Source organism: Aphis gossypii, unplaced genomic scaffold, assembly GCF_020184175.1.
Source record: "Aphis gossypii isolate Hap1 unplaced genomic scaffold, ASM2018417v2 Contig01119, whole genome shotgun sequence".
Lineage (NCBI taxonomy): Eukaryota > Metazoa > Arthropoda > Insecta > Hemiptera > Aphididae > Aphis > Aphis gossypii.
The window spans coordinates 1182-22002 of NW_026083472.1; the positions used below are offsets into that span (position 1 = coordinate 1182).

Here is a 20821-nt window from a genome sequence, read left to right on the forward strand (position 1 = left end):
TCTTATGCAAGTTTAAGCTATTTATTTAGAATTCCAGCAAATACCATTTGTGGAATCGTACCTGAAGTTTGTCAAGCGTTGTCAGATGTATTGCAAGAAAAAGGATTTTTAAAGGTACTAAAAATACTTCTACAGTTCACAACTAATATTATGATTTATTATTTAAATACTTTTTAAATTAGCTTAAAATAAACATTTTAAATAAAATAAATACATTCTTTTTGTTTAAAAAAAATTATTAGAAAAATTAAAAAAAAAGTTAAATCTTTACTTTATAGTGTATGGGTTGTTTTAAATATCAGTATTAAAACTATTTGGCATGTTTGGAATGTCTGTTACAGCTTGGTTTACAATATAGTTATAATCCGGGTTGTTATTATACGTAGATATTGTATTGTAACTGCTATTTGAACTCACGCTTGAGAATGAAGTCGAAGGAACAGGAATGAAACTTGTGGTTGACATATTTGAGTCATCTTCCTCTGCGATGTCCAACAGAATTCTTTGGATTTGACGTTTAGCTTTTTTTTTTAAATGCTCAGCTTGAAGTCCTCTTAACTCGGACGTTACAAATTTTCCAAACACGTCAAGATCGTCTTCGTTTTCGGACAAAACCGAAAAAGCTTTTCCCAGTAAATTTTCAGACGAAAATTTCTTCTTTTTATTACTTTTGGTACCAAAAGTCATTGATGCAGTTGGCTCATTACTAGTTGATGTATCATTTAATGTAATATTATATTCGTCTTTATTTTCTTCTCGATTTTGTTGACTACACTGAGCCTGAATAAAAATAATAATGCATATTATATTATGAACCTATTAGTGATGGGAATGAAATCCGGATTCTCGAACTTCGATAAATCCGGATTTTTCCCAACACTAGTACCTACTACCAACATAATTATTTAACACTATTTTTTGTACAATTTACATATTTAAAATTAAAAAAAAACCCGGTAAGTCGCTCTGCTGTATGTATAGTAGGTGTCAAATGAACCTCGTTGAGTATAGAATGCGCATGTATTAAAATATTTGAATTCGATAATAAATCATTGTATAGGAAGAAAAACGATTATGAATAGAGATAATTTATCAGCCTAGGCCACCTAGGGTATTTAATACCTTTATATTGTTAATATATTATATATTGTTTAATAATTGTTAATCGCTGATAATTGAACATAAAGTGTATCATAAATTTTACTCATTGCCATTAAAAAAATTAAAAATCCTAAGTCGCAATTTTCTTTTATAAGTGTTTAAATTTTTACAAAATATGATAAATTCACGAAAATTTGAAGTTATTTTGTAGTCAAAAATTTATAAAATTTTAAGTATTTATACCTAAGGTTTGTAAAACTTAGTACAAGATCCTTAATAATATATAATAATAATATTATAATTATTACATTTTTTATAGGCTTCAAATTCTATTGAAGATTGGATTACAATTAGTAATGGATTTATGCAAAAATGGAACTTTCCTCGGTGTATTGGAGCTGTTGACGGAAAACACGTAATGATACAAGCAATGCCCAACTCTGGAAGTGAATTTTATAACTATAAAGGTTTTCATAGTATTGTATTAATGGCAGTTGTAGATTTCGAATACAAGTTTATATTAGTAGATATCGGTTGCAACGGCAAACATAACGATAGCAGTATTTTTTTACGTTCAGAAATTGCGCCTTATTTGGAAGAACAATTACTTCATATGCCAACTCAAAAATTACCTGGAGGAAGTATACCTGTTCCATACGTAATACTTGGGGATTCTGCTTTCGGCTTACAGCCTCATTTATTGAAACCTTTTCCTCGTGCTACTGAAATGAATAATATGCTTCATAGAGTTTTCAATTATAGATTGTCTAGAGCCAGAAGAACTGTGGAAAATGCGTTTGGAATCGCAGCTAGTGTTTTTCGAGTTTTACGAAAACCTATAATGCTCAAACCAAATAACGCTGATCGTGTAATTTTTGCTATAACTTGCCTTCATAATTATTTACTTACTAAGAAAAACACTAGATCATTGCACACGCCATTTGGAAGCTTAGATCATGAAACTTCCGATGGTCAAATACTACTAGGTACATGGAGAGAAGAAGGGATGCCTACCAGTAGTTTATTGAGTTTAAATAGAAATGGACCAAAAAATTTTAGTGCAACTGCAAAAGATGTTAGAAAAGAATTTATGAACTATTTTGTATCAGTTGATGGAGAACTACCATGGCAATACAACCGTTGTCTACTAAACCAGGAAACGATACCTTCAAGTTTGGCTTAGTAATAATAGTATTGCATCATGTATAAATTAATAATGTACTTATTATTATTATCATTATTAACAATAAATATACAACAAACAGTCTTGTAATTTTATAAAATTTGTTGGTGAATTTTATAAGGTTTGGTATATTTTTTAAATATTAATATATAGAACAGGGACTGAAACCTTGATGAATTTTTCAGAGCGTCATGTCTAATTTTATCGAGGTGGCACGTGTAAAATACAAGTGACGCGTAATGACGATAATAAATTGTGAAAACTAAAAAAATAGTAGCATGTAATACCGATAATATTATATGATGATTATAACATTAATTAAAAATATACATTTATGTAAATAGTATATATACGGTCCATACAACGATAATAAGATTATAGAGGACATCCAGTCTAAAAAAATAATTCCGATAAAAAACACAATAATTAAATGGCATTGAAATATATATGAAATTGACGCGTAAACGCGTCAGTGGCCAAATGCATAAATATCGTTACGACGCGTATACGCGTCGTCGCCGGCGTTGAATGTGTTAACATATTTCGTAAAAATTTGATCACTCCGTTCAAAATCTAAAAAATTGTACCTGCCTGAAATTATAATAGCTCAAATAGTAATAATAATATAGCTGTACAATAATGTATATATTATATTATTATATTAATGTTCTATTCATGACTCATCTGCAGTAGGTATCTACTATAGTATAATAATTATTAAAATATAAACATAGGTTGTGCCCCCTATGCCCCCCCTACCATAAATACGCCATTATATATTTAAATAAAAGAAAAATATTATTACAGTTATATTCTATATACAATATTATAATATAGCAACGTTACTTACTAAATTGCCTACAGTTTTTCTACCAACGTTGCCTTCAGTAGATAAAAATTTCAACGATTCGAAATATATCCATTTACTTTTGTACATTTCGTCTGCTCCTTGGCCTGTTCTAGTTATTTTTTCTTTCATAGTTTCGCCAGCATGTTGGTTTCTTAAACCGTGTAATTTTCTTTGTATTTCACCTTCACTAGTGTTGAATGACACAGCTAATTGGCGAACAGCTTCTCCCCGAGCTAGTTTATATTTATATTTTATATCTTTAGGATTCCATAAGCAAGGATTGTTTTCATAAGCAGAGATTAGTCTGTGTGTTTCGTCAATTGTCCATTCTTTTTTTGAGGAAGACATAATATTAAGTTTTTAATATTTCGTTAAGAACTATACTTCAATAAATAAAATAAATAAATTTATTTAAAAAGTGTAAAACTTTTTTTTTCAGTGATATAATTATTATTATTAATAAATAATTAAATAATTTAACACTAGAAAAAACTGTACAACGTGACTGTCAACTGTTTTGGTTCAACAAAAAAGCTGACAGTCGATTAATTCCACAGTCGACGGTTATTTCGGACATGTTCAGACCGGCACAAGAATTGTCACGAGAGTTGTGTCGCGGAAATTGGATAAGTGTACGACAGAAATGTAAACAATCGTTCATACATTGACAGTTTACTGTCATACAGTTATTTCGTGAAAAAAATGTCATCGTGTGAATGAGGCTTTAATACTACATAATTGTATACAGAATTAAATCAGTTAAATACTTGGTTTATAGTATAGATTTACAATAAATATATTATGTATATTAACCAACTGTACAGAATGTAAACAGAAATAAATTAATCATAATAAATCAAATTGTTGTTCGTAATAATATTATTGATGTAAAAATGTAATCATTAGCAATACAAAAACCATAGTTATTAGGTACCTAGGTAAAAAATAATTTGTCAAACTTAAATAATTTCAGAAAATATTTGTGAATCAAACCAACCAATGTTAAACAAACAACTTCAAAAACCAAATTTAATAATGATTTAATTAAATTGTAAGCTGTAAAGTAATTTGATGTAATACAAAGATTCAAAATACAGCACGTCCCAGAAATTGAAGAAATATTGAAGACAAAATAAAATTATTGAATGCTAAAAAAAAATATTTTAATTTTTAAGAAATGTATTTCATCAAATTGTATTCTTTTAAATATTAATCGTATTAAAAATTGAATAAGTACAATCAATATATTTATTTAAAATTTAATCGGTGTATAAAGATTCGTAAAATATTAAATATAATATATATCATATAATACTAGAGTAAGTATTAATAAAATAGTTTTAATAATATTCAACATTTTACTTACGACTTTTGAGTTTTGAGTTGACTAGTCATGACAGTGGACACTGAGTCTCCGACTAGTCTTAATTGCTTAATGAATGTCGACCACTTGTACACTGTCCAGGCAAGGCTCACCTCAACAGCTACGCGGCGGCGGCGACATAATAATATAATGTTTATTGATACCGCCTTGCCGCAGTCGAGTGCCTCCAAGCGGCCAACGATCGCATTCAATTTTAACAAATTCCCCATAAATGTATTGACTATTTTGTGGTTTATCTAGCTATTTTTGAATTATAATATATAATATAATCCTTGTAGTATATAATATAGTATTATTTATAGTATCTATAAATAATCATAATATTGTACAGAAACGGTGACCCGTGAAGCCGTTTGATTTTTATAGTAACACTAGTAACAGCCAGACTTGTTGTTGTCGACGAAAATCAAAACGGTTACATCCTACCTACCACTTACCAGCATATTACTATGTCCCCGAAAGCTTTGTACAAAATGAAATTATAAACGTTCAATAGGAAATTTTGCTGGCTTTCCGAATATATTGGTTTAATGCGTCGCCACCTTCCGGAACATTGTCAAAAAAATTAAAAACGGCGCGCCCGGCCTTACCCATCGATCTTATGAATTACGGTCCCCTGGACGTTCAGTCACTTATTGCTGTACAACCGAGACCCGTGTGCACTCTAGATTTATATTTAGCACGTAGAGAATTTTCCTGGCTTTCCGAATATAATATCAAATCGCTTCGCCACCTTCCGGAACATTGTCAAATTAATAACCGCGCGCCCGCCAGTACCGAAAGATCGTATGCATCTAGGTACTTATAATATTATACACAGTACATTATACAATACTAAAATCAGTATTCACTGGGTGAATTACATGGCGCTATCTTGTGCTATAATGTAATTTAAGCGTATGGCGCCTTGAAAATAATAAACTGCAACCAGGCGTACAAGGTTTCTTATTACTAGGCGTCCGGAAAGATAGTCCCCTAGCTATGGTCCCCTAACTTCACACTCGTAATAATTCAACATGTAATTTTACCCACTATATAGGTTTAATATACTATGAGTTACAAATCTTTCGTAAATAATATTAATAATTATAATTTTTTCTACATACCTTTAAAAATAGTTACCATTTCTTCCATGCGTTCAAAAGGTCTTCTGTAAATTTGTCCATTGCATAAAACCAAAGAAATACGATTTCAGACTTTCAGAGCACTGATCACGATTCACGACATTCGCGCAAACAGAAAAAGTAATAACGTGCACACGCCACACACACACACGCGCGCGAGAGCGCCGACGAAGCATCGGAAAAACCAGAATAAATAATAATAATGACAATATTTATATTAATTGAGAACAACTGTTATTAATTTACTAAATTTTATAGTTATATTAACCACTTTTACATGATAACATAATTTTGGCTATAATTTATAATTAAATAAAATGAAATATTTCTACTAATTATAGTTAGTTAATTTTACTTATGTATTTGGTGAAAATGTAGTAAATGCAACTAAAATGTGTTTGTTTTAACTATAATATTTCTACCTAAAATAATTTAGTTATAATTTTTTTCCGTGTTATTTAAATTCGTTCACACTTTTATCTGCCTGAGTAAGACCTCTTCGACTTTTTGCTGTTTGAGTTTACCCCCTCTTCGACTATTTCGTGTCTGAATTAACAACAATTCGTAGGTACTTTTTGTTGTCTGAGTTTACCCTCTTCGACTATTTTGTGTCGGAATTAACAACAATTCGTCGGCACTTTAAGCTGTCTGAGTTTACCCTCTTCGACAACTAAAATTATAACTAAAACTACAGCTACAACTATACTTAAAACTACTTTTTTTTTTTTGTTAACTACAACTACAACTACCACTAAAACTACTTTTTTTTTGGGTTTTATTTTTCTACTTTTTTTGGGGTTATTTTTCTTTTTTTTTAACTACAGCTAAAACTAAACTACTATTTATTTATTTTTTAAACTACAGCTAAAACTAGAACTAACACTAATACTAACTATAACTATTATGAGAGTTGATGTGATGCTGCTGTAAATAAGGCAATATGCTGCTGTACGAAAATGGTTCGGAAAAAGCAGGATGACAACACCTGAAAAGTTTAAAATAGATAGGTTTTAATTTTTAAAATTACAAAAATATATTATATTCAAAAATTATACACTCCTATTTTAATTCGCCATTGAACTTGTGAATACTGTGACAATAGTAGACATAGTTATTACAATTAAAATAATTTAAGCATACACATATTAAATAAAGTTATGATTACAATTCGATACAATAATGTCAAATATATTAAGTGTAGATCAATTATGCCACTATGATAATTAATTCATATTTTCAAACAAACCTAAACTAAGTTAATTTCATAATTTATTTATTCTAAAAAAATAACCTTGTCCGTACTGACAAGTAACACTTTTTCAAACATATAAATAAAGTACATAAATGTACTTATTTATTAAACATGTAAACAAGTAATATTTTATTCAACTTAGGTAACAACACATGGAAATGTGTTGCCTTGAACAATACAAATTTGGTTCATAATTTTAATCTTATGTATTTAATCTAAAATGTGAAAAGGATACAACAGTATTGTGTTCAATAACAGATTCAACGATAATTTCTTGCCATAGATCATAATGCTATAACAGTAAATGTAGACAGCTGGAATGGATAAATGATTTATTCTTGTCATCAAATTAATTTTGTACATATGCATTGAAATCCGCTATTCATGCTGAAACTCAATTAAAAAATATACAATTCTATAAGCTATAAAGGAATATACTTACTGATACATACATAATTGTATAACTATAAGGATAATGGTTTATAAAAAAAAAAAAAGACATTTAAACACTTTACAACACTACAACGAATTACATGGGGATAATCTAAAACTATTCAGGATATATGTTGTTTTTTGAGGAAAAACGATTTAAGATCTCCCATATTTCCAGTGGTTAGGCCTCTTAAGGGCGCCAATTCTTTTTTTTGCACTGCGGTGGAAAATGTTTAAATACGTCACTGTACATAATTGAATAGTTCTTAAGCATTACATTTTTATATTTATATTCCAAATAAATGTATTAATATTCATTATAACTTAGACAATACATTAGGTAATATTTCACAATAAATATGGTTCTATATACTGTGATGTAAACATACCATGGAAAAATCATAATACAACAATTAGTGACTACTCAGGTGACTACTCATCACTGTGTGGATAGGGAAACAGAATATGACATAGGTATTACATACTTAAATAATGAGTAAAAGACTTACATCTCTATAACTATTCAGTACAGTAGACAGTAGTTTATACATAACTGTTTCCGTAAAAATTGATGTTTTAAATACTTCAAGAAAAATTACATGTTTAAACTCTTATTAATTGATGTAAAGGTTAACTGAATAACGTGAGACGTGAGTTAGATTGTAATATTGTATAGTCTTTAGAGGGAATTTTGAATTTATAACCTAACTTTCCATTATTATTGATTTACAATATTATGTCAGTATGTTCGGTATAATTATTGTGGTAATAACGCCAATAGAAATTATTTATAAATATACTTTTAAAACAATACAATTTACAACAATTACTGTGTAACAGGGCGACATCTACTTGACGGTTTCGGTGCAATAGTACGACACCCCTGAACTTTTATGAAATGCAACACAACGTACAAGGCTTCTTATCACTAGTCGTCCGAGTAAATAGTCCCCTAGCTATGGTCCCTCAACTTCACACACGTGTATCATTGTATACAAAAAACGATTCTGAACCAAGATGATTTGTCAGCCTAGGATATAATTTCCAGTGGTTGGTGAAAAAGGTGGTTTATGTTTTAATGGCCTGAATACACCAAAATTTAAGTTCTTTTATAATTATTGTAAGCTAAACTTATGAAAAATCTTGTATTAAATTTTCAACTCTTAGCTACCTGTACAAACATTTTTATGAATTATACCTACAAAATAATTTGCAAATATTCTTAATTTTGACGAATTTTCGTCAAAATTTGAACTTCAAATGCTAATAAAAAAAAATTGTGCATATGTATTCTTATAATTTTTTAATCACTATAAGAATAACATGTAAGGAACTTTGTATACAATTTTCAAGTATTTTGATAGGGCTAAAAAAATTTTAACGTCACTTCAAAAAAAAAATTTTCAGAAAAATTGAAAATTTCAGTTGTCTATAAATAGCTCAAAAAAACTCAAAATATTTTGAAAATTAAATCATGTAAGGAAAATACCAATCTAAATAACTGGTAAAATTTTCAAGTATCTACGACTTATACTTTTTGAATAATAACAAATATTTAAAATCGTTTGAGGATAAATCGTTACCGTTACGCAATTTCGTAAAAATTTAAAATTCAAAAGTACTTAAAATTTTTTTTATAATGACGCTTCGAGTTTTCTCTATAGATACATGAAAGAAAACTTATGGAAAACTTAGTGTTGTGTTTTCAATTCTTAGTTATTAACACAACAAATTTTATGATTTTTCAACTTCAAAATTACTTTCAAATTTTCGCGTTTTCGACAGATTTCCTAAAAATTTAAACTATAAACGCTTATAAACAAAAATTGTGACTAACGATTTTTAATTTTTTTTAGCTACAATAAGAACAACTCATAAGAAACCTTGTACTAAATTTTCAAGATTTTCTGGTCAGCCAAAACATTTTTATCGTTATTTAAAAAAAAAATACTTAGAAAAATTGAAAATTTCAATTGTCTATTAATAGTTTAAAAAAAGTCAAAATTTTTTGAAAATTTAACTGTATATAGACAACACTAACATAAACATTTGGTGAAAATTTCAAGTATTTACAGTGATTAGTTTTTGAATTACAACCATATAAAAAAATCGATTCGGTCAAAAACTGGTTTTGCGTAAAAATTCCCGTTTTTCCGTCATTTTTTTTTTTTTTTGTTTTTCTCGATTTTTTTGAAAACTGTTGGAAAATGTTTACTTTTTACCTCTATAATGCACCAAGGATATTCACTTTTCCATCGGAGACCACCACCCGAACTTTGAAATTGAAGCATTATTTCGACTACCCAGACAGCAAAAATACATTGCTATAAGATTATATAAATGTTAATTATTCAACTTTGAGATTGTATGAATATTGAATATGAATTGTATGTGATTTTTTTAATGTCAATGCAATATCGTAGCAATTTTATTTGGCCACGCAAAAATGTTTAATTTAATATTGAATTTACAATGTTATATACATATTTTTCTAGCAATATTAAATGGATCTTTAAACCCAACTTGAATAGATATTTTACAATTGATTTTTAATATTAAAAAATTATGACTACAATATTAATTTGTCAATATTTATTAAGTAATGTATATCAAATATTGCAGTAATATTTATTGGCTTTATCTAATATCCATTTAATGATATAATAGTATTGAATTCATAATCATAAAGCAAAATCAAAATCTAATTGAATAAATATTGCTTATATTATTATAATATGTTACTTATATTATTAAAAAAATCTATAAAATAGCTATTCCTTTATTGGATCCAGGGGGTCTGCTACATGTGTATTATCAATACATACTATTTTTCCATTTCCAAGTTGTTTTAACATATGCATTTGACTAGGGTCCATTAATATAATGCGAAAGTCTTTTAAGCCCAATACGTTGTTTCCATCTACTTCACCTATTTTAAAAAATTAAAAAACTCCTTTAATATTCAATGGTGGTTTATCCTAAAGATAGGCCTGTGTGCAATACTATAAAAAGTCCCCCTTCCTACATCCTTTGTTCTAAATAATATAGGTACCTACCTACAATATTTATATATTTTGTAACAATGATTTATTAATACATATCATTTTTATATAATTAAATACCCTATATATTTTATTATAACTAAAAATATATAAATTATATATGTTATGTATTAAAATATTAAAATAAATTATTGTTATATTATTAAGCTTGTTTTTTGTAATATATAACTGGATTATTTTCTCCTTCTTGTTCCATCTGTTCTACCCAACTATCAACACTTGTGGCATCATTTTTGTGTAATTGACCATCCTGTATAGTGATATTGTACTTTTGTTTGACATTGTGCAAATCGGCTCGTGTAATAAGATCTTCTCTTTTTAAGTTACTCCCTATATTGCCTCTGAAATCATCCAATATTCTTTCCATCGTCACACCTTGTGATAATTTAGTTGCTATTTCATGCTTTTTTGTAATTGGTAAACTAATGTTAGGTTAGTTATCAAAATTTATCAACAAAAGACTATTTACTAAATGTTTTATTGAGTATTAACAATACAATTCACAAACATCTTAAACATAAAAATTCAATTCTATCTAATATTTATATAAATGGTATTATCTTAATTGTAAATTTGTAAATACTTAAGCTACATAAAATATAGGTAACCATAATTCAAATTGTTGAACAGTCGGATTTCATCTTTTCATTGTAGACAAGTTTGAATTATCAAAACCAACTAGAGTTTGAGTTTGTTATAACTATAACTTAAATTGTATATGTATATATAAAATGACGAGTAATAATAATAGTGTCAGGTGACAAGAAATAACTTTGAAAGTAAACCGAATATAATTAAATAAAACTTATAAGTAACCAGAATATAAATTAATAAACTTATAAGTAACCAGAATATAATTGAATAACGGGTCACACGGGTCGCGGTTGCCGGAGACGCGAAGAACAGGGAAACGGTGTCTTCGGCCGTTGCACGCACACGAACAGACTGACTCAGTCCGCCGCCGCCGCGGTCACGCCGAGCCTACAACCGCGGGCCCGTGGCAGTATGTCCACCATTACCAAATTAATAATATTAAACACATTAGGGTTATAAAAGTTGCCGCTAACATTCGGTCTTCCTAGCCTGGGGGGATCGTCCTCGATCACAGTAGCATAACAACGGAAAACATATATATATATATATATACACAAGGTAATAATTAAACAGACGTTTACCCTGGACATAGAGCAAATTACAACAACATATTATTACAACATGAATAAACTAATCGTCGGTTAATCCGTGCTGTAGTCCGACAAATGAGCGGGTGGTCTTCTCTTCCGTACTGGCCTGGTGGTCGTAGCCCCGTCTTGTTCCTCGACCTTATGTCGGACATCTCGTGCGGTTTCTTGTACTGCATCTTCGTCCTCCGCTTCGACTTCAGCTGGTACTTCGTCCTCATGCTCCCGAAATATCTTCCACGATTTCAGCTGGGATAGATGGGCGGTGGTGGCGTAGACTTCACGCCCGTCGCTGGCCACCTCGGCCACTCGGTAGGTGTCCCCAGGTAGCACTTCTATGACTTGTAAAGGTCTTACCCGGTATTTGGCCTGTAGCTTGGATGGCTGGTCCGGCTTAGGCTGGCGTAACATCACCACCACCTCGCCAACGTCATATCTTACACCCTCGTGGTGACGCTGGTCGTAATATAGCTTCATGCGGTTCTGTCCGACGGTAATTGTGTCGCGGAGCCGTGTTTGTACTTCTTGCGGAGCGGTCCAAGCATTACAGGCTTGGCTGAGACTTCCTAAAGTGCCTCCCACGAACCGTGGGCGATAACCGTAGAGCGCCTCGAAAGGCGACAGTTCACTTGTCTTGTTAACGGCCGAGTTGAGATGTCGCTCTACCTCTGGTACCTTATCATCCCAATGCACCTGGTCTTCGGTCAAGATGCTTAACAGTGGTACGATGGTTCGGTTCACCCGCTCGACTTGCCCATTCGCCTGAGGGTGTTTAGTTGAGTTGAGTGTGTGTTTGATTCCTCTAGTGTCGCAAAAGGTTTTGAAGGCTTTACCCGTGAAGCACGTGCCACGGTCACTGATGATATACGATCCGGAATGCCGCGTGCTCTACAAAACTTGTCCAGTCGGTTCAGCACACTCGCGGTGTCCGTGGAACGGCAGGGATACAAGTGCGTGAATTTGTTTAGGTTGTCGACCAAAACGAACAGATATTTATTTCCGGTGGTACTCGTCTCAAAAGGTCCCAAGTGGTCGATATGTACGATCTCAAACGGACGGCGACCCGGCGGTATTGGGTGCAAGCGGCCGGGCTTTTTCCCAGCCGGCATTTTGTGCACTAGACAATCTAGGCACATCTGTATATGCTGTTTCACATAACGCTTGTGAGCTTTCAGCCTTTTTAGGGGCTTACTGACCACCCATCACATAAGGGGAACACTTACGTGATGACCCATAGACCGTACCGCGTGGTGTCTTGTGGACACATCGGTAGAGTCTATGGACTTTAAACAAACTTAACGTTGAAATAAACAAAAAATAAAATAATAAAATTAAGTCTAGAGAAACCTTATGAAATAATAAGAGAGAGTTAAGGTAATAGATATAAATATATATTGTACATGAGATACTCAACATGAGAATAAATAATATTAACAATAAATAATTTAAAAATGGAGCAATAGTTAAATGGAAAAAATGGCAATACAGATATAATATATAAAGCATTACAAAAATACATAATATAGTTGTCACATGGCAAATGTATAAAATATATAAGTGTACAGTTTTTTATTAAATGACAAATGATGAAAATACATATGACAAAATAATAGGTTAGAAGAAAGAAAGAAAGAAATGAAATAAATAAATATGTATTTGAAAAGACAGTGGATTGGGGGGATAAATGAAGATAGAATAATACTAATATGGGCTACGGCTCCGAAATTCCGTTACCGAGCTTATTATATTAATTACAAAGAAATGGGAATAATATTTAATATAAAATATATATTAAGACAGACCCACGGCTCCGTGAGAACGGTTACCGGGGTATAGAGATTTAGAAAAAAGAGAAATGAGATATAAGAAAACGGCATGGTAAAGTGGATAGACATTATTTTTTATAATATATTATATATTAAGAAAGACCCACGGCTCCGTGAGAACGGTTACCGGGGTATAGAGATTTAGAAAAAAGAGAAATGAGATATAAGAAAAACGGTATGGAAAAGTGGATTAGACATTATTTTTTATAATATATTATATATTAAGAAAGACCCACGGCTCCGTGAGAACGGTTACCGGGGTATAGAGATTTAGAAAAAAGAGAAATGAGATATAAGAAAAACGGTATGGTAAAATGGATAGACATTAAAAAAGGGGAGTCTTTTGGGGAAAATTGATACGTTACGACGACTGAAAGCTTGAGGTGTTGATGACGATCTCGACGTGATGGAGAACCGTTGTGAATGTGGTGGCTTCGCCCGTCACGGGCCTGCAGATGTAGTTAGCCCATCATGTTGTAACTGACAAAACGTTAAACAAAATGATAGAGAAAAAGAAAAATAGAAAGAAAAACGTTGATCAACCACGTGGGTGAAACGATAAATGAATTGTTGAAAGCGGTGTCCAAGAGTAGTGAGTAGTGACCAAGTAGACGGTTTTTGACAAAATGCGCAGAGACGGAGATCGTGATGGACGTAGTCGGTGAATTTTAGTGTCTTGCAGTGTCGTCCTGAGGTGGGAAAATACAATAATTTGGGTGTCCAGGTATGCCCTGCTAACGCATACCGACGGCGCGGCAAAGCCAACGACGGTGGTGGAGTCAGACCGACAGCGACAACCGAACACTGGGTAGGAGAGCGGGGAAACATTATTACATAACCGTTAGGATGTTGTTTATAGTTACGCGATAAGGAAATGGCCTAAAATGCTGTGACGTTACACGCTGCATACTCGGGAACCAATAATTGTCCATGATTTTCGCAACAGTTCGGTCCAGTGCGTAGTGGCCTCCGTAGTCATGCTCGCCGATGACTATCCCCTTCCTCATAGAACGCGGCACAACTAGCAGCAACCGTCCGGAGTATCTACGGTATAGAACTCCATCGTTTAGTTCATAATGTTCCACAGTTCGCTTCTCGTGCTCGGTGAGGGGACGTGTGCCCAACATCAGTTGGATTTGATCTTTCGTCGCCGCATCTCCTTGTTGCATGAACCGTACTCTTTCGGTTGCCGTCGTAGCAACGAATACGTCGAGGCGAGCGGAGAGCTCCTCGTTTACGGACAAAACTTCTCCTGCGGGTGACGTCGAAGTGACTCGACTTAACGCGTCTACGTTCGACATGCGACTGCCAGGTCGAAATTTTACGTCGAAGTCAAATTCTTGTAAAATCTCGAACCAGCGCGCAATTTGCGTCTTGACTGTCTTGCGTATATTGAGATAGACCAATGACTGGCAGTCGGTGACCACCGTGAAACGGATTCCGAGGAGATACGGGCGGAGTCTGTTCAATGACCAGATGACTGCGAAAAGTTCCAATCGGCTGCTATGGTATTTCGACTCGGCTTCGGTAGTTTTTTTTGCTGACCGCATAAACCATATGTAACTCGGTGCTCGAAGGTCCCTGCAACAGTATTCCTGATAACACCACCACGCTCGCGTCAGTATGTACTCATGTGACTTCCGATTTCGGATCAAACATACGTACTATGGGTGCACAACACAACCGATCGCGGAATGTCACGAAAGACATCTCTCGTGCTTCGGTCCACTCGTACGGCGTATCCTTATTAGTAAGTTACGTTAATGGGGCGGCTAAACTCGCATAATTTACTATAAAGCGTCGAAAATATCCTGCCAGACCCAAAAAATGGCGTACTTCGTGTACGTCGCGGGAAAGTCTTGATTGCGTGAACCTTTGGTCTCGGTAGCCGAACACAAAGATGTAATACTTCTGCTCAATCACCAAAAGAATATTATCGTCGAGTTTTATATATTCAATTACTTGAAAGCATTTCAGAAAACTTGCAGTCACGTTTTCTTAATGCGAAAACTAAAACCACATTTATATTGATGCTGCTTATACCATCCAATATTTTAAATATATAAAATGACAAAAAACAAAAACTTCTTCAGGCCATAACAAATAACTATGCATACTTAAATATTAATATTTTAGAATTTCAAGGAGAAATAGAACTGTGGAAAACCAAATGGATTGAAAGTAAAAAATGAATGTAAGTATTGATTTATATTTGTCTTTATAATAATATGTTATAAGTATAGTTTATACTAATAGTAATTAATACAATTTTAGGTAAAACAATTCCTGAAAACGTAATAATCAATTATGCAATGTAATCATATATTATTTTCCGGTATCAGAAAAATATTGATAATATTAGCTACTTTGCCAGTAAGTGTAGCTTTCGCCGAGAGTTGTTTTTCGACGTTACGCAGGTACTTATTTTATGTTTTAAATTAAATAATTTACAAATAATAATTTATTAATTTACGTAAGTTACATAAGTCTTGATTTTTTCTACTCTTTTATTTGCTTTAATTTACGTTTTATTTGCTTTATATAAACATGCTTCATGATTTAATGCTTATTAGATTAAAAATACGGTAGAGTCAAATTGGACAGCAAAGATTGACTGGTTAGGCACTGTTATACTTGTTATATGTACATCGCGATATATAATTAGATGCATGGCAAATAATAAATCGGTTTGCAGAACACAAACGCTTTAATGAATTTATTTTATAGAATAATAATAAATTATTATTAATTGGTACTTAATTAAAAGATTATGATTCGATTTTTTTATTATTATTAACTAAACATTATATGTATATTTGTAACATTGTTTTTACATGTAAATAATTTGTACGTATAAAATTTTCAGATTAAAATGAATTGACCAGCGAGCCGTTACTATATTTACATATAAATTATAAATTAATAAATTGGTTTTGCTTATATTCTTGGTTTATTTTTAAAATTTTATCAATAAGTCGCCCCCCTTGAAAATAGGGCCAGAGACGCCCTTGTTGTGGCGGCTGCTGTGGTGGCTGTTGGGCCACTGGCCCGACAACAGGCTGTGGTTGTGGCGGTGGCCGGTAGGGCTGGAAACGGCTCCTTTGATCATGCACGTCGGGTAGCTGCTCGCAGTGGTTGCCCGCGTCCGGGTGGTCCCGCCCCTGACCTTGCCTCGGCTTGGGAGTTGTTCTCCCGAACGGAGCATCGTCCCTCCGCAAATCCCCGTTCGAATAGGGCCCAGGTGGTCGGGCTGGCCCGTATTCGACCAAACGAGGTGATGGTCGCCCGTTCCGCCGTCTAACAACCCACCACGTCGTTAGGCCCGTCTCCGGACAGCCTTCGGATGTCCCGCAGCAGTTGGGCTGCTATTGATCGAAGCTTTTCGACATGGGCAGTCAGAGTTCCACGGGATGGGCGGTTGTTGCGGTTTGGTGCTGCCATCTGAAAATAAACATGGTTAGTTAGTGTTCTCGGACTGTCCTACAGCTCGCTTCATCGCTGAGACATGTAACTTAGTAGGGTGTTTACCCTCCGTCAAGAACACTCCGGTTTCTAGCGGTTTACCCAACTTAACCGGACCTAACCATTTAAGGGCAAATCCCGCGTGAAAACGTTTCTCCACACTTGACTGCGGATACGATTTGTAGTATACCCAATCCCCAACAACAGATTGCTTCTTCCCGGGGATTCTGGGGGTATATGGGTACTAAAAAGGTATAAAGGTAACCTAACCTTTGGGGCCGGCTACCACCGGGTAACCCCCATCTACCACAGGAGCATCATCAAGTTCTACCGGAGAATCTTTGATTTCTACCGGAGGGTTCCGCACTGCTCCGGATAACTCCTGACCATTTTTTCCCGCGTCCGAAGATCCTTCGGCCAGCTCGAGCTGCCAATCTCTAGAGGACTTGATCTCCCGGCCAAACATCAATTTGGCCGGTGACTGTCCGGTGTTTCGGTTTTCTCTATTTCATACGGAGAACAAGACGTGTGGCAGGTAGACATCCCACAGATGATGAGGCTTATCAATAAGTAAGGTTCGTAACCCTTTCTTCAACTCTTGATTTTGTCTTTCTACCGGGTTGGCATGTGGGTGGTATATTGGAGTCGTCCAACCTTCCACTCCCCACTTCTTGAATGCCTCTTCAATTGCCTTGGACACGAACTGCTGGCCATTATCTGACAATAATGCCCTCAGGTATCCGAACCGTGGGTACAACTCCTGTTCGAATGTATCCACAATCGATTTGGTCATCGCCTTTCCTAAGAGGTAGGCCTCTACCCAGCGACTATTACAGTCAGATACTACCAAAACCGTCGTCTTACCCCGCTGCGTCCGTGGGTACGGACCCATAAGATCGATGTCTAGCACCTCCCAAGGTTCACATGGGACTCTGGTGCACATACGATCTTCAGGTTTGCAATTCAGTGGTTTTACTCGTGCACAGACGTCGCATGCCCGCACGTAATTATGCACTGCTTCAGGCATACCGGCCCAGAAGAAACGACTCTTTATGCTTCGGTACGTTTCTTTCCACCCTGGGTGATTCGCTGTATTGTGGTCGTGAAACTTTTGCAGCAAAATTTGGGCCTTGTCAGCTGGGACGACCACCCCCTCTTCTCCATTCGCGATGGATCAAGGGTGGCGGTGCAACACCTTGTCCCGGATGACTTACAACTTCGGCAGACGCCTGAACCTTGCACGTTTTAACCTACCGTATATTCGGGTCGTTCTGTTGCCACTCTCGGACATCTTGCAATGTGACGTTTCCGTCATCCCTCCACACTGGGTGACACCCGCACCGGATCTTCCGGACACGCCTGACAGATCACCGAAGACTCCGGAAGTTTCTCCGGACACTACTGGCCGAATCACAGGGGGGTCGTGGATATTATTCTTCAACGATTCTTCGTCCACTGTACTTGGTCCTGCCGGACAACGTGATAGCGTGTCAGCTGCTTCGTTTTCTACTCCGGGCACATGCGGAATTCGAAATCGAAAGCCCGAGTTGTAACACCCATCGCGTTAGTTTGCTGTTAGTACAGCGAGCTTGCTGTAACCATCGGAGTGCCGCGTTAATTGTAAATAACATAAACTTAACAGACTCAAGATACGGCTTGAACCTGTCAACTGCCCCCAAACTATGGTTAGACATTTGCGTTCGACTGCCCTGTATCTGAGTATCTTCCCTGAGCTAGATTGAGTTTTTTTCTGGCGTAGGATATGATTTTTCAATCGCCACTCTCCCTCCGCTGGAAAAGCACGGCACCAACTCCGACTTCGCTTGCATCAGTCTGTAAATTGAATGGCTTACCTTGAAAAGGAGGGCAGAGCCGTGGTGCGGACACCAAAGACTCCTTCAACTTCCGGAACGCCTCTTGCTCAATATCTGACTAACGCCATTTGGTCCCTTTGGCCAACAGACTCGTGAGTGGTGCTGTGATCTCGGCATAGTGTGGCACGAACTGGCTGTACCATTCACACACGCAACACGTCTTTTGTCTTTTTTGGAACCGGTAATTCTTGAATCGCCGCTAGTTTTTCTGGTTCACGGTCTATTCCTTCACCGTCCACGATGTGACCTAGGAATTTGATCTGTTCCACCCTGAATGTACATTTTTTGGTTGGCACGTCAGACCGTAAGACTGGAGTCACTCCAAGACTCTTTGCAAGTGGTTTAGATGTTGATCGGAACTCTCAGAGTACACCACAATATCATCCAAATTAACCAGTACACATTTACCAACTAACCCACGGAAGACTTCACTTACCAAGCGACAGAAAGTGGCGAGGGCATTCTTAAGTCCAAAAGGCATTACTCTAAACTGGAATAATCCTCTTTGGGTCCTGAATGCCGTAAATGAACGTGTCTCTGGGGAGAGACCCACTTGCCAATATCCTGATTTCAAATCCATGGTGCTGTAAATCTTCGCTCCACCCATTCCTCGGACCATGTCATGGAGGTCCGGCATCGGGTGAGCGTCTGACTCCGTCTGCATGTTCAGACGGCGATAGTCTACACAAAATCTGCGTGAACCATCCTTTTTCTTCACGAGTACTACTAGCGCAGCCCATAGGGATACACTAAGTTCCACAAAACCTTGTTCTTTCATGTATCGCACCATCTCGGCAATCATCCCGTTCTTTTCTTGGGAGTACCCGTAAGCGTTTAGAGCCACCAGATTTGGATCCTTGAGGCGGATCTGGTGCTCTATCACCCGAGTTCTGACTGCCTCTCTGGAGAAAACCTTCGGATATTGGCATGGGACTTTTTTGATCCTTCGGGTATATCTGCGGTCGTTAAGTCCACTCCTACGGTGACCGGAGGTACTGGATTTCTTCAACTTATGGAAACACGTCTTTCTTTCCCCAGGTGAATTATGTAACCATTATAGTCCCAAGCGACTTGTTGCTCCACGAGGAAATCATGGCTCAGGAAGAAATCTCCAATGAGGTCCTCTAACACTGCTGCCCTGAAGCTTACCTCCAGATCCACTATCCGGGTCCGAAATTCGGAAAACTCCGTAATTCCTCGGGTCCAACCGTCCGCCATCCGGACAATCTCCGGTTCTTCGGTAAAACTTCGGCCAAACTTCTTTGCCAACCACGGTTTGACATAAGTCCTCGCCGCTTGCGCGTCCAATAGCGCTACTACTGCCCCGAGTGCAAACTCAAGTTCTATGGCCGGTACCACAACATCCGATACCCTAGTTTTCTCCGTTGACACCGTTGCAATGGCTGGATACTCAAACGCTTTAGTCCGCAGATCCGAAAAGCGTTGCCGCAACTCAAACTTTGAGTCCGTATCTGAGTCTCTCCTTTTGAAAATTTTCCGTGGATAAGTAAGTATTTCTTCGGGAAAATCTTCGGATGTGACCGGACAAATTAGCAACTGCTTTGTTAACTTTTCTTGTTCCGCATCACATTTTATCGGAAGGATAACTCACCTCGGTGATATCTTCACATTTGTCTGAAACATTTTCAATCCTTAATGATTTTCTCGAACTGTTGTCCAGCTGGTCGGAACCCGTTTCAATCACCGAACCATTTACCCGGTCTATTGTCACAAACTGTGGTTCCTTTACCGGAAAGTCGTTTTCAGTGGGTTGTGATTTCGAAGATTTCTCCGGTGTTTCTCCGGAGGCTCGATGGTTTTCACCGGACAACTCCTCACTCCGGAGGTCATCTTCGGATGATCAAAGTTTTTCTCCGAAGGAATCCCGTTCTTACCGGATTTCACCGGTTTAGAACCCTTTTGGTCCGATTTTTTCGGGTCCTTTCTCGAGTCTCCAGTTCGTAACGCTCCGAAGTTCCATTTCTTCGGGTCAGTTCTTGTAATTTGTAGTTTCTGTACCAAAACGTTACTCACTGACCGAGTTGAACTTCGTTGCTTACCACTCTTCGGACGACTCGAGACTTTTCCGC

At 35.8% G+C, this 20821-nt stretch overlaps 2 protein-coding genes across 2 annotated transcripts; both read right to left on the reverse strand.

The window, feature by feature from the left end:
• Nucleotides 1-291: 291 nt before the first annotated feature.
• LOC114127586 (uncharacterized) lies at nucleotides 292-3482 on the reverse strand. Its single transcript, XM_050210680.1, has 2 exons — nucleotides 3135-3482; nucleotides 292-780 (listed from the first exon to the last, which is right to left on the reverse strand). Exons 1-2 carry the CDS (start codon nucleotides 3480-3482, stop codon nucleotides 292-294), a joined length of 837 nt encoding a protein of 278 aa, XP_050066637.1.
• An 8141-nt stretch (nucleotides 3483-11623) lies between these two features.
• LOC126555806 (uncharacterized) lies at nucleotides 11624-12678 on the reverse strand. Its single transcript, XM_050210681.1, has 2 exons — nucleotides 12403-12678; nucleotides 11624-12331 (listed from the first exon to the last, which is right to left on the reverse strand). The coding sequence occupies exons 1-2, from the start codon at nucleotides 12676-12678 to the stop codon at nucleotides 11624-11626; spliced, it is 984 nt and encodes a 327-aa protein (XP_050066638.1).
• Nucleotides 12679-20821: the final 8143 nt, after the last annotated feature.